Raw genomic sequence first — 17,922 nt, 5'->3', positions numbered from 1 at the left:
GCCAACAGTGCTTTATCCATTAACCAATACAAGAAACATATTTACAGAATGACATCTCCCATCAAATATACTGCATAAAGCACTACTTAATATTGATGTGTTATTTGTTTCTAGAACTTCTCATTTGATATTTCCAGATGGTGATTGGCCATGGATCACTGAAAGTACATCAAGTAAAATCTGGGTCTGCAGAATCTATTGCTTTTGATGATGTGTTTAAAAATATACTAAAATGTGGAACATTTCACTTACTTTGAATTATAACAGTGAAAGTATGATATTCCACAAATCCTAGGGTGGGACACAATGAGGTCATAGGCGTGTGTCGAACTGGACTAGATGCTGAGGGTCTTGGGAGAGACCACTGGAATGAAATGCTTGCCTACCATCGAAAACCAATTACACACTGGCACCCCTTGTTGGAGGTAAGGATGGGATGTTGCATCTTCCCTCGGTTATATTGCTGTTATTTAAATATTTCTTATCTGCTAACTTTCATTTGACATTTCACTTTTCACCTTTCAAAAACTGTTCTTGCTCTTGTTTCTGTCTCTAGCATCATCTATTCAAAGTTCTATGTGCCTTGAGGGATTTGAAAAACATCCACTAGATGTCTGTCTGAGGCTTCTTGTTCAGTAAGCCTGTGAAAGGAGTGTATCATTTCTTTTGCACAGCTTTAGGCTTAAGTCAGTGACCAGGCGCCATTGTGTTAAGTTCATTACTCAGTGGGAACTGAGCTCTGGTTCTGCTTCTCTGTGGAAAAAGTCCTTTTCCATTTATAAATCCTTCATAAAGCACTGCTGTCAGATACATCTGTGTAAGGGACACAGAGATCCCATCCCATCCAACTCTGGTCAGAAAGAACATACAGAAATTTAAACTATCAAGGCACCAACTTAGCTGCATTCATGGCCTGGCCATGCTGAGTGGCTTTTATTGCAAAGCTTTGGTAAGTGACAGTGACTGAGTTTCTGCTATGCTTATTCAATGGAAGTAACTTATAATGACGATGGATAACACAATGTAGCACAGATTGACTTGATGTCAGATCTTAGCAACTGTGTCCATGCCTGAGTTTTGTTAGTAAAGATGAGTACCTGTTTTTGCTTAGAACTTTTAGTCAAAGTTAGTCTACTGGACATACTAAGCATTGCTTGGCCGAATGCCTTTCTTTCCAATTAAGACAGCTACTGGAACCCCAAGGGCCATATCGTAAACTGAGACATAATGTGTTCACAGAAGGATAATGGACTTTGTGAATTTCCATTAAATTAATACTTAAATAACCACAAATAATTAACAGACTTTTTGAGGAGTAAGTTGAAGCTTTCTACAATAAGCTTTGGTTTTAAAATAGGAGAGACTGTACATTGTAATTGACTGAATATGTCAGTAGGACTGGGTTTCAGTCTCAGCTTAGTTACAAGAATGAGAACATGGCTGTGTTATTCATGATATTTTGTGGAAACTGGGTGAACATATCATGTTCAGGCCTTGAAAGTAAACTGCCATCATAGATCCTGTTTATACATTAAATGTATAAATTTTGCTTGACTTCATAGTTTAATGTAAATCATAAGACACAGATACACATAGTCAACACAGATACAGACACACATACAAACATACACAGACACACATACAAAGAACCACAGACACCCACACATACACAGACCTACATATTTACAGAGCATATTACACAGACATATAAATACACAGACATATGCTGTGAAGAAATACCATGACCAAGACAACTTATAAAAGAAAACATTTCATTGAGGTTACACTGGGTCTTATGTACGGGGGTTACATTGGGTCTTTTGTACAGTGGTTTTATTGGGTCTTGTGTACAGGGTCTTATGTTAAAGGATTAGTCCATGATTATCATTGTGGGAAGCATGGAGACAAGCAGACAGGTAGGCAAGATGCTGGAGCAGTAGCTAAGAGCTTACTTCTGATCCATAAGCACACAGCAGAGAGAGACTGGGGTAATCTGGTGTAGGGTTTTGAAACCTCAAAGTTATGACACACCTCCTAATTCTTCTTAAACAGTCCACCCACTTGGAAACAAACATTCAAATATATGACCCTATGGGACCAATTTCATTCAAACCACCACACATATATACACAGACATACATATACACATATACAGACACAAAAACACATGTACACACACACATACATAGACACATAAGCACACAGACATGCAGATGCACACACACATATACAGATATACACACATATATAGACAGAGTCAAATATCTGCAAACACATGAACACACATAAATAGACATACTCTGACACACACACACACACACACATGCATATAATACATGGACACATACACACACACATAAGCACATACACACAGGCAGATATGCAGAAACATACCAATATGCACATATATACACATAGGTGCAAACACATACACATATCTACACAAGAATACATATATGCACACATACACACATGCACATCACAGAGTATTCCCTGAAACTTTCTGCAGTAGAGACAGATGTATTTGCTGGATAACTCAACACTTACTAAAGTATATTTTATTTGGTCTCAGTGGTAAGTACTGTCTAAAACACGCTTCACTGCTTGCTATATAATTGTGCCCCTTTCCCTGGGTCTCATTCTTTTAGTTTGAAAAGGAGCGTAAGCTTGAGAACATAGAAAGGGAAAGAATACTTTGCTACACAGGGAGCCACACTGAATGGAGGTGTGGACTCTGGTGTCTGTTCCTCTGATCTTGGAGAAGCTATGTACCCATCCATGCTGATGAGATGGTGCCAGGAGAAGTGAGAACATATGAGCAAGATTTAAACACGTATAAAGAAAAGCATCTAGTCTGAAGTCTGAAGTATACTAATTATGTTTGTCTGATGAACAACTGTAGTTTGTATCAAGACCAAGAATAAAAGAACCCTTTTCAGTCCCCTTTCTAGGAACACAGGATATAATATGGCATTAGGTCACAGAGAGTCTTCTGGTAACTGGATCAGGGGCAACTGGTATTAAAAGATGAATGTACTTTCCTCTTTTTCTCATCCCCTATGTCTCCATTCAGCGGACAGATTATATGGACCACAGGAATATGCCCAGCCTAAATTTAGCATTACAGAAAAATTAAGAGTGAAATTATATTTTTCTTGTTAGAGAAGGAATAAATGAGAAAGTACTAGTTATTCAAGAGCTGAGTAAATTGGTAGGCAGAGGTGAAAGCCTCATTCAGAAAAATCTACTTACTTCAACTTCATTAATCAAACTTCATTAAACTCTCAAAATAGACATATAAGGGTCATGAGGAGTACTCTTGTCACTTGGGGTTGCCACCTGACACGCTGACCTTTTCAGTTTATTAATTCCCCAGATGAAAATCACTTTCTGCTTCAAAGCAAAGGGAATACGGCCTTGAATTAGTTACAGGTTGTTGCTGTGATAAAACACCTAGACAAAAAGTGACCTCTGGCAGAAAGAGCTTCTTTTTGACTTATGGTTCCAGGGGGAATGTCCATGTGGTAGAGAAACATAGCAGCAGGGGACTAGAGCAGGAAGCAGAGAGAGCCCATTTTTATCCACACACAAGAGACAGAACAAACCAGAAGAGGGGCACTGAGGCTGTCAAGCCTCAAAGCCCTCCCAACAAGGCTATCCCTTCCAAAGGTCCCAGAAGCTTCCCAGACAGTCCTCAAATATGTGAGCCTATGGGCACCATTTCTTATTCAAACTAGCATATGTCTCTGATGTCTACAACTTCTTGCTCTTATCCATAAAGTGTGGAACCCTTCTAAAGCCTAAAAGTTGCCATGAGATATTCGGTGTACCTTTTATATTCCAAGCTCTGTGTGTTATAGGAAATATTTGTGTTTTCTCTCTGTGCCTCAGAAGGTAAGTTATGAAGAATATGGTTACAGAAATCTCTTCAGGGATTTACAAATTGTGTATGAACATCCACAATTAATGGAGAAACAAGCTTGCAATTATGTGCTTTTTCTTTGAGTCAGATATGAAATTCCTATGTTTCAGCTACCTGGCCGGGCAACCAGCTTTGATAGTCAAGGATCCTGCTCTTCTCCAAGACCACCATCCACACCATAAAACCTACAAGTAAGACCATGTCACAGAAAAACCTAAATTCACAAGCTCATCAAACCAGAAACACACACACAGAGAGAGCATTTGATTTCTGCATTTAAAATATACCCATATTAATGAATAACTTGATGCATAATTTCTTTTTGTTTTACCTCTTGGTTTATTTTTTTGTTTTTAACTTTGAGCATATCAATACATTTTATCTGAGTACTAATAGTCCTTAGTTATATAAGGTGTTTTATATTTCATGTCATCCATTAGCATCATGTTTTAATATGTTTTCATTCTTTGCTTAAGCAAAGAAATAAGAGAATCCACATGTGTGTAAAATCAGTTTATGCCTGTGTTGTATGGAATAGTAAAATGTGTCATTTCCAACTGCACACACGGTTCTGTATAAACATTGATGAACATATTTAAATTAAGTCTACAGGATCAACTCCCTCAAATTCCAATTAACATCACTTGTCTGATAATAGTTTTTCCTTTGTAATCAGCATTTTTGTCACTGAGGTTTGTCCCTCATGCATCCTTTTTGGGGACACTCAGCTAAGCTGCGAAATGAAAAGACGTTTTGATTATAAATGTACAAAGTATAAATGTACAAAGTGACGTTGAGTAGCTGGTAAACGAGGCTACCAGCTAACAATGTCTCACTGTCAACATTAGTTCCAACACCTGCCATACCACTTAGTAGGTAGTTTTAAAACTTCTAACTGTCTTCACCTCAATCATTGCACTGGCTTCCCTAAGTGGCTACAGTCATCACTATGTCTTTCAAGGTTCTCTCGTACTGTGGCATGTCTGTTCTGTAACTTGGGGCTGTCATGTGGCTCTTATGCTTTGGATGAATTACACTGAACAGAAACCAAAGGTGGAGCAAAACTCTGTGCCGTGGTCCTTTAGCTAGACAGGTGATGACTCCACCCACTCAGGAGCGCATCACTAGAGCTAGATCACACTGAACAGAAACCAAAAGTCTAGCAAAGCTCTCTATCACCTTTAGATAGGTATGTGATGCCTCCACTTACTCAGGAGCGCATCACTAGAACTGGAGAGTCTCCAGGAAAGCTCACCAAAATACAGATGTGTGTTATAAACAGTACAACTTTCACACTTAATAAAAAGCAAATAGCATTCCAAAGGACCAGACAGCCAGTCCTTTAATAAAAGGCATTAACCTTCAAAGGGAAAAATGATCAGACCATTAGAACTATAGTAAAAACTATGCAAATACTTTTGTTTCTACAAGAGAGAACTTTTTTGAAATCAGGTTAGCTTTTTATTGTCTCATTTGAAAACCCCATTGGAAGGAATCCATATGGAATTATTCTAACCTTATTTTTGAGGTGTGCATATTTAAAGTTTATTCCAGGAAAAGGTTTTTATAGTTGGAGTTTTAAAACAAGTTCATTAGGATGAGAAAGTTTTGGACAATGATTTTTTTATATTTGTAAAATCCCTTATTTCAAATATTAGGAAATATATTTAAAAGTCTTGACATTTCTCTCATAAAGATTCAATTACTAGTTAACAAGGATGTAGGCATGTCTCACATTAATATTTTCATTGTAAACTCAATTCTGCATAAAACTTTTCAAAAATGCCTATGGCAAGCTAATGAAAACATACTACTAAACTTTTTCTTATTAAAAATAAGAGAAATCTGTCTGAAAACACTTGACTATCCTATCAAGCCAAAACAAACAAGCAAACAAACAAAAACAAACCCTACTCATTACAGACAGAATGACTCAAGAGGACAACTAATCTTGATTCTGTGTTTTACTGTAAAATGCAAGCTGTTAAATGGAAAGAAAACCTTAGAATCTTAGTGTGGTAACATTTGGGGAGATTTTCTATCAGTAGCTGTGACATTTCTTAAGTCAGTAAAGTATGCATTTTCACTCAAAATGATATCTTACGGACTTACTCCTTGCAAAATTACAGCTAATATCCTAAAGAGAACAGGTTAAATCTCCTGATAAACAAAAGGAAACTGTCAGATAACCAGAATATTTTAAATAAGAAGGCAAGCAAATGATAATTAGATTGAGAAAAAAAAATTTAACCTAAAATTGCACAAGAATTAGGTCATTTATTTCTTATAAAAATTACATCAACACATCTGCTAAACCTATGAAAGAGATTAAAGAGGGAAAATCACAACTTTCAGCTAATGTGTGAGCATTCTCTCTCAGAGTCATATACAAAATTCATTAGAACAGCAGAACATTCTGAGAAAATACAATCCTTCTGTGTCTTACACAACACCCCCTCATACTACCCATCCACACACAGAAACTTCTCTCTGCTTGTGAGGTACTGTAAGTTTCTCAGTATTTAAAATACAGTCCAGTGTTCTAGATGCCCTCTACTAACTTGTGAAATGGCATGGACTAATGTAGGTCAATGCAGCATGAAGCTGTAATTTAGGTATATAATAAACTCCTCATTTCAGGGACGCATTCAGGGACTTACCAATATATGCATCTAGGAAAAAAGAGTCAGTGTTGACTAGTGGGCTTGACAGCACAGTTGTTAAGTACACTGATTATGAAAGACACCAGTATGTGTCTAGTGCACAGTCTTTCTAAAAGAAAACAGCAACTGATTCATTTGGGGTTTTTATTTGCTCCTCACTGGGTGTCCTATGTTTGATTTTAGTCCAAAGGTCCAGGAATGATCACTGGCTTCTGAACGCATTTTTCTCTACAATTATTGTTTTATTTCTCAGGCCACCCTGTGTTGCTGGTACTTCACTTGTAAAACTCACCATATTCATACACGGTCAGTTCAGTAACTAATGTTAGGACAAATGCCAGGGAAGTCGTGGAAGGAAGCAGAGCCAATCATGTACCTTCATGTAGCTTTGTGGTGTGTGCACATGCTAGCTACCGCAGGGATCTCACAAATGATCAATACTGACTCAGGGTTTATATTAGAGCAAATGTATTTGAGCTATTTGGCTGTGATATTTTATTGATATTCACAACTGTGCTTGTTCTCCTGTAGTGTTTATTATTTTCAAAGTTCCCAGGCTCAATAAAGAACTCTCAAAATTCCATTCCCATGCCAACTCTACTACCTATAATACAGAATATAATTTATTCCAGAATGAGATGTCCAAACAGCCAGGGATTATTACACTAAAGGAACATAAAATCAAAACATTGAACACAAATCAATTTCTTTCTACCTCTTCAAAAAGACTACTTGATATTATTCTTGATCAGAATTTGTCTGGTTTTTGTCATAATAGATGTGATAGTATCAACCAGTTTAATTGCAAGTAGTTAGAAAGTCAGATTGGTAGGGCCTAAGAAACCATTCAGCCTCTTTGTTAAATGTAAAGAAAGTGAGACCTTGTGTTACAACTTGGTCTTATAACAATTACAGTTTTTCTGAGATGACCTAGTTGGTTTTAATGCTTGTAATTTTTAGACTAAAAGTGTACTGCTGTCAACAAGTAGATTTAAAAACCTGAAAATAAAATAATTTAGTTAGTGAAAAAGACATCAAAGCATAGGAAACAAAGATATTGAGTTGTCCAAAAAGGGAACTCCTTTGTATTTTAAGTCTTAGTAGGCAATAAATTCTCAAATAATGTTTCAAAATTCCATGATCCATCATTTAATCATTACTCAAAGACATAGCTCAGGTTGCAACTTATCTGAACCTGCTGTAAGGACCTAATATTTAAGAGAAAATGACTTTAATATTTTATATGGGAAAAGGAGCTGATTAAATAAAATGTTATTTCCTAGATATTCTGTTAGCTACGAATTTTCTTTCATTAAAAGATTAATATTTATCCAATAATCTGTCAGTTAAGATTAAGATAACTACTTATCATCTACCACTAACAGTTAATCAAAAAATATGTATTTGAACAGTGTGGCATTGCATAATTGATCAAAATGCATCCTCATTTGATCAAAATGCACTTAATTGTATTCCATCAAAATGCCATTAAATCATTATTTTCCTTTCATCATGTCTATCATGTAACTAAAAGAACTTTGATTTGGTAGTATCATAATGCTATGCTAAAGAGACAGAGAAAATCATTCAGTTAAGGACCCAGCTAAGCCTTAATGATTTACTTAATGAAAACATTTGAGTAGTAAAAACGAGTGGCTGAAAAAAAAATAAGTAAAAGATGTTTAAGAGAAATAGTAGTATTTTGTATGTTTGAGATGATTAAATACACTCCTCCCAGATTGAACTATTTATGTAAAAACCTATTTTTATCTCTATTGTGACCAGAAATACTAATTGCTCTTGATATATTTATATGGAAAAGTTTTAGTATCAAGACTACAATAATTTTTGCTGTAGACCATGAGACCCTTTGCAAACAGTGAAACATGACTGATTTTATCACATAGGATAAACCATTGTCTTCTGGTGTTCTGTTGAGCTGTATCTACTGTGCACAGAATGCCCTACTTACTGAATTGTGTTTTAACTATTCAATCAATAAGGATTTTGTTTCCTGAAAATAATTTACTAGATAACAGTACAATTTGCAGATATAAGTCAACACTCACTAAGAATAGGTGTTGATGTTGCAAAGTTAATGCATGAGATGGTTAGATTCACTGGGGCTTTCCATATTGCTTCCTATGTGCCTCATCTGACCATTAAGACAGAAAATTATATCTTTCCATGATTCGCTGAAAACTTTGCACACCCCAAATAACTGCTATCCCCAAGATTCTGTAACACAACAAAATAATTATTCTCTATAAATACTTTTCATTGAGATTTGCTGTTTTTCTTGTAATGTCCTTTTAAGCTTTGCATTTAAAGATTGTAGTAGTATCAATGTGAAGAGGTGACTGCATAAAGGAGAAGCAGATGAAACACCAGTATGTAAAATATTTGCATGTCTAGTTTGTTCCTTAAACAAAGAGTGCAACAAGCAGGTTGTTGACATTAGCTGTTATTAACCCAACAGAACAATGACTGGGTTCACATTCAGATTTGGAGGAACCACAGAACACTGGGAATTCAGAATTAAAATAAGTCAAACTAGAAAAGAACTGGCTACCATGGTAAATGTGATGTTTCCTCTAACTCCCTTGCAAGTCAATAGTCACTGTGTATACTACACCATAGTTCATCTTTTTTGGATACGTTTAAGTCATTGTACTTAATGTAACTTTTCAAGTGGAGTTTGTGACTTAACACTTAGCCATTGTTTAAGTCAGTATCTTTTACTTCTACATTATAGAACAGAAATAGAACTCTTGAAATTTGTGGTCTCTGACTTTTGTACATTGTGACCAGTCATTTGTGAACCTTGACATCTTATCATCATATTACTTAGAGCAGATGTTTCTGTAAACACTATGAAAGATGTTACACATTGTATTTTGGAATTTTTACTATGTCTTCTTTAGAGTGTATGAACATACTTGTCGGGATCAGATGAAATATGTAACAAAGAAACCTCAAAGTTGTTATGAAGGAGAGTTCGTAATTACTTTTGTAAAAGAAATGGAAACGCACTTGAAATATAATTTTACTGTTTCATATGTATTTTAAAAAGAAATAAAGTGATTATAAATAATCTTATGTTACTAAAAATATTCCTTTTTCAGATTTAATTTTGCAAGATAAGGGTGAAGCTTTCTTCATTGTGAATTAAGCATAGTTTCCGGTTGCCTTTAATACTCACTAAAGTGAGGACAGAAAAGCAAAGCACTTTTCTGTGCCATTGTTAAGTGCCTTTGTAATAAAGCATATTTTACTAAGAAAGGAATATAACAGGTTGACTGTAGTTGGATCCTAACAGCCCCGTGGGAGAAGTGGGTGAGAAGGCATGGCAACAATACACCGGAAGTCAGGTGAAAAGAAAAGCAGGAGACTTGTTTGTTTAGCAATGGGGAGAATCTTCTACATCCTCTCAGAGCCCAGGCATTCTGATTTCCTTGACATTGGGTAGCCACCCCTCATTGAATAAGAATGATCAAGACCTCTGACAGTGCCTATTGCTTGCTGGGCCTTCAGGCTGTATTGCTAAGTCACCCCTCACTGGCTAGGCACAATCAGGACTTCTGACAGCACCATGCAGACTCCAGGTTGGCTCATCTCTAGGCCCCATAGGCCTTAACTTCCTACAGTGAACTTCATGGTTTCCAGGGTTTGACTGGAACTCAGTCATAGCATTCACCTAGAATTTGAAGTGGGTTCCAACTCCAACAACACAACAAAGAAAACTGTAACTTGTCATGAAACTTCAGCTATGAACATCCAGAAATACAGAAAACTGACTTCTGTGGTTAGCTCTGATGAATGGCAGCTGTAGAAATGTTGTAGGACTAGAATTTCATGACTTGATGATGAAACAACAAGAAACAAAACAAAAAAAATCTGGACAGAAACCACAAAGAGCATGGATAAGTTTTTCTTGCTGTCACTGCAGCTAACAATATTTTAAATTATGCTTATCTTGAAATAAAAACTCACCCAATTCTAAAATTAGCATAAATTTTGGTAACAGAAATTGATTGTCATCATTAATGTATTTAATGAGTCTGATTAATTAGGAGCAAGGCTTTTGGTGTGCTCAGTTGGTTCTTTGAGGGAATATATATTTAAAATAAATTGTCCACATATACACCAATAAAATATTTACCTTAATAGGAAACAAAACCTGAGTTGGTGCCAAGTACTCAAACACAACTGTTAATTGGGCTGATATGCCTGAAACATATTGATACACAAAAGGACCACAAAATCCCATAGCTCCAGCAGGTGTCACTCACAATGTACGTATTCTGTCTGAATGGTGCCACCAGGAAACACAAAGCCAACCACCACAGCTTAGTAAGTAGTAAGGTACAGGTGCAAGTGAAACCACAGAACTACTTTAACTAGAGGCTATCACTGGAAGTTCAAATCAACAAGAATTTAAATTCAAATTCTTTTAATTGGTTGTATTGCCTAAAACAGACAGAACATGTGTCATGAATCAAGCTTGATCATATACCTTACTCCTACTCTGTATAAATCCTTAAATATGATATTCTGACCATTTTTTAAAAGTGAGAGAAAGTTGGGTTGATACACGGTAATTAATGGCAGAGAACAACATTGCTCTAAACTTTGAACTATATTCAAATCTGAGCTTTTATCCTATACAAGTCATGAACTATGGAAGTAAATTTCAAAATACTTTCACATACACTTTTCTTAATCCCTAAAACAATTCTGCACTTTCATTTAACAAAGATAGTAACTGTGATTGAGAAGTTAAATGAAAATACAAGGACACATAGTTGGGGCTGCATTTTAAATCTGAAGTCTTTCACCATCAAGAACACATACATACCTTGTGCTTTGCCAGGGAAACTCATTAAACCAACAATGAAATAAAAGAATATAAGTTTTCCTCTTGGATAAATCATCAGACTCTCATATGCAAATAAAAATCAACTGTCTGACCAACAAAAAAAATAAGAAAGAAAAATTTTAAAAACTGTACAGTGTGCCCAATGAAATCAGATCCAGATACCCAGCTAATCACTTTCATCTTAAGTTTCTTATTTCCACTATCTAGTTCAGTTTTTGCAACCCCTTTTCTGTATTTTCTGTATTAGCCTTAATAAGCATTGTTAAAACTTCTGGATTCCCATAGGCAGATTCTGTAATGTGCATTTCTACCTCTTTAAATGTACTTATAGATGCCCTATAAGCTTACTCACAAACCTTTAAATGAATTTTAGATGAGTAAAGTGGTAATGAAACAGCTGGAATTCTGTGAAAAGTAAAAGAATTTGAACTTTGACCCTACTCTAACAGACACACACCCTCTACCCTGCTCCTCCAACCCCACCAATTGATTCCAAGCCAACCCCACAGTATTTTTCCCATTGCAGGGACTTTGGAAGGCCAGCTTCACCCACTTCTCACTGCCTCTCTATTCTCCTCATCTCCTGTCACTTCCTCAAAAACTCAATCTTGTTTGCTAACCTAGATTTTCCATTTTGAGGCACATGGATCTCTCTGGGAAGGTGAAATGTAATAGAACTGGGAGCAAGTAGAGATGAAAACAGGAGGAATCAGATGGGTGGTTATAGGAAGAATTGAATTGAATTTGGGGGGCTTTGGAGGAGTCAATGTGGAAACCTAGTGCAATGGGAACTCCACGGAGTCTACAAAAGTGACCCTAGTGAAGATAATGGGGGATATGGGACCTGGGCCATCTTCTATAACTAGGCAAGGCTTCCAGTGGTAAAACTGGGACACCAATTCATTCACAAAAGCTTCAACCTACAATTTGTCCTGTCTGCAAGAGATACTGGGATAATGGTGGCAGAGAACTTGTGGGAGTGACCAACTTGAGGCCCATGGCACAAGAGGGAGCCCATACCTGACACTACCTAGACGGCCAGAAACCAGAGACTGGATAGCCCAGAAACCTAGGATAGAATAAACATGATATTATGCTATACTCATAGATTGATGCCTGGCCCAATTCTCATCAGAAAAGAGTCATTTACCAACTGATGGGAGCAGATGCAGAGACCCACAGCCAAACACTAGGCATAGCCAGGGGAACCCTTCAAAAGTGGGGGAGGTAGGATTGTAGGAGCCAGAAGAGTCAAGGACACCATGAGAACATGGCCCACAGAATCAACTAAGCAGGGCTCAGAGGGGCTCACAGAGACTGAATTCACAATCATGGAGCCTGTATGGGTCTAACTGAGGTCCTCTGCATATATGTTATAGTTGTATAGTTTAGTCTTCTTGAGGGACTCCTAACAATGGGAGTAGGTAGTGTCTCTGACTCTTTCTCCTGCTCTTGGGACCCTTTTCTTGCTACTGGATTTCCTCGTCCAGCTTTGATATAGATATAAGGGTAAGTGCCTAGTCTTATTGTAATTTGCTTTGCTGTTTTCATTTGAAATTCCTGGGAGGTCTGCTCTTCTCTGAAGGGAAATGGAGGAGAAGTGGATCTGGGGGGGGGAGAGGATATGGGAGGGAATGACTTGAAGGAGAGGAAACTATAGTAATGTAATATATGAGAAAATAAAACACTCGCTTCTTGCAAGACAGTCTTCTTTAACTTTTTTATTAAATTTTTTTCATTTACTATATCAGCTCCAGTTCCCCCTCCCTCCCCTTCTCCTGCCCCCCCATCTCATGCATACCAGCCTCCATCCACTCCTCAGAGGGGTAAGGCCTCTCTTGGGGAGTCAACAAAGTCTAGCATACCAAATTGAGGCAGACCAATGCCATTATATCAAGGCTGAGCAAGGTATCCCACCACAGGGAATGGGCTCCAAAAAGCCAGTTCATGCACACAGAATAAGTCCTGGTCCCACTGCCAGGGGCCCCACCAACAGATCAAGCCACACAACCGTCACACACACTCAGAGAGCCTAGTTCTGGCCCATCCTGGTTTCCCAGCTCTCAGTCTATATTCAGTGAGCTCTCACTAGCTCAGATTAGTTGTCTCTGTGGTTTTCCCGATCATAATTTTGACTCCACCCCCACCTTGCTCATTTGATCCCTCCTCCCTCTCTTCAACTGAATGCCAGAAGCTCAACTCAGTGCTAGGCTGTGGATCACTGCTTCTGCTTCCATCAGTTACTGGATGTGGGTTTTATGGCGACAATTAAGGGAGTCACTAATCTGATTATAGGGGAAGGTCAGTTCAGGTACCCTCTCCACTATTGCTAGGAGCAGAGCAGTCTCTCCTTAAAAAATTTTTTGATTGAAAAGTAGGGAGAAATGACAATAAGGACTGGATCTGTGAGGAGCTAGGAGGAAGAATGTAAATATGATCAAAATATATTGTATAAAATTCTCAACAAACTCATAAAATATATTATTGAAAAAAACAACATTCAATTCTCATGTTTCTACAGACCTTCCTGTTTAAAGAGGATGCTGTCCTTAACAAGTTTGAAACAGTAAGGAATATCCTTCATGTTCACATTCCTTTCTCCCTCGCTGACCTTTCCCAGATTGTAAAATCACTTTGTGCTGATACTAAGTCGATAGACCAAGGCACTGCAGTACACCTTACACTCCTGCATTCTGTCTTTACAGAACATTTATGTTATTTGTTTCTCTGCCATGATGGAATGAAAAACCCACATCTAGGCTTTGGCACTGGCTTTTGCAGAATCTCCATACCCAGGATCTTTACTTCACTCTTCTGGAAAGAAGATAGCCTCTTCTACCAACCCTAAGCAGAATCACCTCGGTTACTCCCTGATCTGGTGCACTTCCTGCCTTTTTCTGAAACAGGATGTTTCTCAGTACAGGATCAGATCCAAGAAATTATCCAGAAGCTTTCATGAAGTGCCTTACAGACTATCTCCTTTAAAATACTAATCTAGAAACTGCTCTAAGGCAAGAACACTGTACTTGTGTGCCAGCTTAATCTCCCAGTCCTCCCTAAACATTAGTGGGAGAGGTAGAGGACCTCTAAGAACTAGAGGATGTTAGGTTGGTGTCTTAGTTAGAAGTTTCTACTGTTGTAATAAATCATCTTGACCAAAAAGCAAGTCAGAGAGGAAATAGTTTATTTGGCTTACACTTCAACATTGCTCTTCATCACTGAAGGAAGTCAGCACAGGAACTCAGACAGGACAGGATCCTGGAGGCAGGAGCTGATACAGAGGCCACTGAGGGGAGCTGCTCACTGGCTTGCTTCCAGTGGTTTGCTCAGCCTGTTTTCTTATAGAACCCAGGACCAGTAACCCAGATATGGCACTACCCACCATTGATCACTAAAAGAGAAAATGCCTTACAGCTGGATTTCAAGGAGGCATTTCCTCAGCTGAGGTCCTTCCTCTCTGAAGACTCTAGCTTATGTCAAGCTGACACACAAAAGCAGCCAGTGCAATTTGTTTTGATGGAAATAAAAGCAGGCAGTCATTTACAGAAGCAGAATAGTCTTTTAGTCAGAATGACTGAAAAGCCACACTCTCTATGGAATGGAGACAATGAACATATGGAGTGGTTGTGTTGGGTTTTTATAGGATGGAAAAGGGGGAAATGTGGAAATAGACGAGTCCACCTGCAGGTCAGTTCCCCTGCAATGGGGAAGTGGTTGATCCCACCTGGTTTGTATGTGCCTCTCCTGATTAGAGGCCCCCCTGAATATGGGTTTCAGCCAAAAGGACTGAGCAGTCTAAGGGACCTCAGACAGTGGAACCAGGATTTATCCCTGGTGCACAAAAGGACCTTACGAACACATCCCCCATGGAGGGATAACTGCCTTAACCTAGAGACAGGAGAGAAGTCCTAGTCCCTACTTCAAATGACCTGACAGATCTACATGACCCCACCTGGATGGCATTGCCCTACATATGGAATTGGGGTGGGGGATGTGAGGGGGCAGAAAGGGTAAAAGGGAGGGAGGGAGGGAGGGAAGGAGAGGGAACTGGGATCGACATGTAAAATAATAAATTAAATTTAAAAAAAAAAAAGAAGTTTTCACGGGTGTTGTCAGTCAAGTAGGCTTTCTTTTCTAGAGCTTCTCAGCTCACCTGAGGTTATCAGGTAATCAACTCTTCATTCCAGACCCTTAAGACAAGAAGAGGAATGTTGTGTTCTCTCATTAGCTACTTCCTGAAGATGAGTGATGATAGAGAAAAAGGCTAGGCTCTGTCCCCAAGATCTAAGGGAAAAGAGGTTGGATTGACTTCATACAGCAGGAGGAGAGTCTTAACTTGGTCAACTTCAGTGTTCATGCTATTTCCATAATGCTCTCATAAAATAATCACTAGAGGGCTGAAAAATTATGATTTGGTCACATTTTAACCATATTTTAATTTAGTCATTCTGAATAAATCTATTACCTGGTGTATTCAGGTTCTCATGTTTGCTACTCCCTCTCACAAGTAATTCTTTTTTTATTATTTTTTTATTTAATTTTATATAACAAAGTCCAATTAAATGAAAACAAACATTTATACACAATATTTGGGAATTTGGGCGTCGTTCTTTCCAAACTACTTCCTGCTGGTAAGGGGCGCTGTCTTGGGGGATTCGAAGAAGATTCAGATATCCTAGCTGTAGTCTGTAGTCTCACAACTAATTCTTATTGTACATTTTTAGGCCTACTTTTCAATTTTTCAAGTGACATCCAAGTGATCTTCGAGTTGTACACTCCATCACTTGCCTCTCCTCTTCTGCACAGGTCACAAAGAGTTTGAGACTATTCCTTCTACATGACTCCTGTTTGCCATCACATTTTTACTCTCTGGTTTTATGTCTCCCAGCATCTTGTTCTGTATGTTGTACTTTTTCTTTTCACTTTATTTCTAAATTTGTCTCATTCAATTTCTTTCCTCCTTTTATTATGCTTGCTGAAGTCTTCAAGAAAAATGATTGATTTAAAATTTTCTGGAACCATTAATGTTTTGGGTATTGGATACCTTGAGAATTTTGTGTACACCTAGCTTGACTTCCCCTTGGTTCAGTGAAGCAGCAGACACCCTGGATGACTTGAAATTGGTGTGGGCTTCTTTAGCCATTAGTGTTGTTAACTTGGCGAAAGCTAGAATTAACTGGGAGATGCCTCTGGGTATTTCTTCTGGGAATAATCTTGATTATACTCACTGAAGTGGGAAGACCTGCCACTGTGGATGGGACCATTCCCTGAGCAGAACAATCATGGACTACAGCAGCTGAGGAAATTGTGCACTGGTGAATTCTTTCCTTCTGACCATAGATGTAATTTGACCAGGTGATTCAACCACCTTCTGAAGCCTTGACTTCCCCATGCTGATGGACTGTATCCCCAATTTGTGAGATAAAATAATCCCCTCCTTTTTTTCCGAGATGGGGTTTCTCTATGGCTTTGGAAGCTGTCCTGGAACTAGCTCTTGTAGACCAGGCACGAACTCACAGAGATCCACCTGCCTCTGCCTCACAAGTCCTGGAATTAAAGGCATGAGTCACCCCTGCCCAGCTAAAACCCTCCTTTTTTAAATTGTCTTTATTATTCAAATGAAATGGATTCTTGGCATCAATGGACTCACTGATCCCTGGGAGGAAGTTCATCCCAGTGACTGCCTTCCTCAAGAAGCTTCATGATCACTTTCTTCCAATGTTCTCCACAACTCAGTGTCTTTTCTGTCTGACATTATAAAAACTTTTCTTATCTGAGGCGAACAAATGCTATTATATAAAGTGATGTTGAACACTGTCAATCCTGTCAATCCTTGCTTTCCTGATAGAGGTAAATTTTAAAAAGAGTGCAGCAATGATTCACTGAGCCCAAATGGGTGGCATAAATTGACTTTTGTGAGAAACTATTTAAAAGAAGAGAGTCAATTAATTGAAGGGTGGCTATCTCATCTGAAGTCCCCATATATGGTGGGAATACATATTGTTTCCCCCACCATTAAATGCCATTGAGCAGGGGGAAATGAAAACATACAGTTTACACTGGAGAGCTTGCTTTGAAGATTGGCCCACAAAAGACAGGAGTGACACTTTAGAGAGGAACTGACTCATGCCCCCAGCCCTGACTAAGAGCTATTAGTCTTCCATTTTCAGAAAGCTGTTAACATTGTCAAAGAAATTCAGCATAATTGGGCATGTTGGGTAATGCAATCGAATAAGAGGATAACTCCTTTGGAGCATCCTGTTGCTGTCATCCAGAGATCTGGAAACTTGCCTCACTCTCATCATTGTACATCAGGCATCTTTCCCAGTCTGCAGCAGCTCTGGAGCTGGAGTTCACCGCCTTCCAGATAGAAAGCAGAAGCTACCACTTTCTTGCTCTGCTTAGATCTGTTCAATAAATCCTAGGTTTTCAATCATACTCTGGGGCACCTATCTCTG

At 38.2% G+C, this 17,922-nt stretch overlaps 1 protein-coding gene across 1 annotated transcript in view; it reads left to right on the top strand.

Moving 5' to 3' along the window:
• Positions 1–4,163, top strand: part of Syt10 (synaptotagmin 10) — a 62,067-nt gene extending 57,904 nt beyond the window's left edge. The window contains exons 6-7 of the mRNA XM_051189670.1: positions 296–425; positions 4,033–4,163. Coding sequence (XP_051045627.1) covers positions 296–425; positions 4,033–4,104 — 202 coding nt within the window. The 3' untranslated portion in view covers positions 4,105–4,163. The remainder of the gene's footprint in view (positions 1–295; positions 426–4,032) is intronic.
• Positions 4,164–17,922: the final 13,759 nt, after the last annotated feature.

This window comes from Phodopus roborovskii, unplaced genomic scaffold (genome assembly GCF_943737965.1).
Source record: "Phodopus roborovskii unplaced genomic scaffold, PHOROB, whole genome shotgun sequence".
NCBI classification, from domain to species: domain Eukaryota; kingdom Metazoa; phylum Chordata; class Mammalia; order Rodentia; family Cricetidae; genus Phodopus; species Phodopus roborovskii.
The sequence above is the reverse complement of the archived record's forward strand: the minus strand, read 5'-3'. Positions and strand labels throughout refer to the sequence as shown.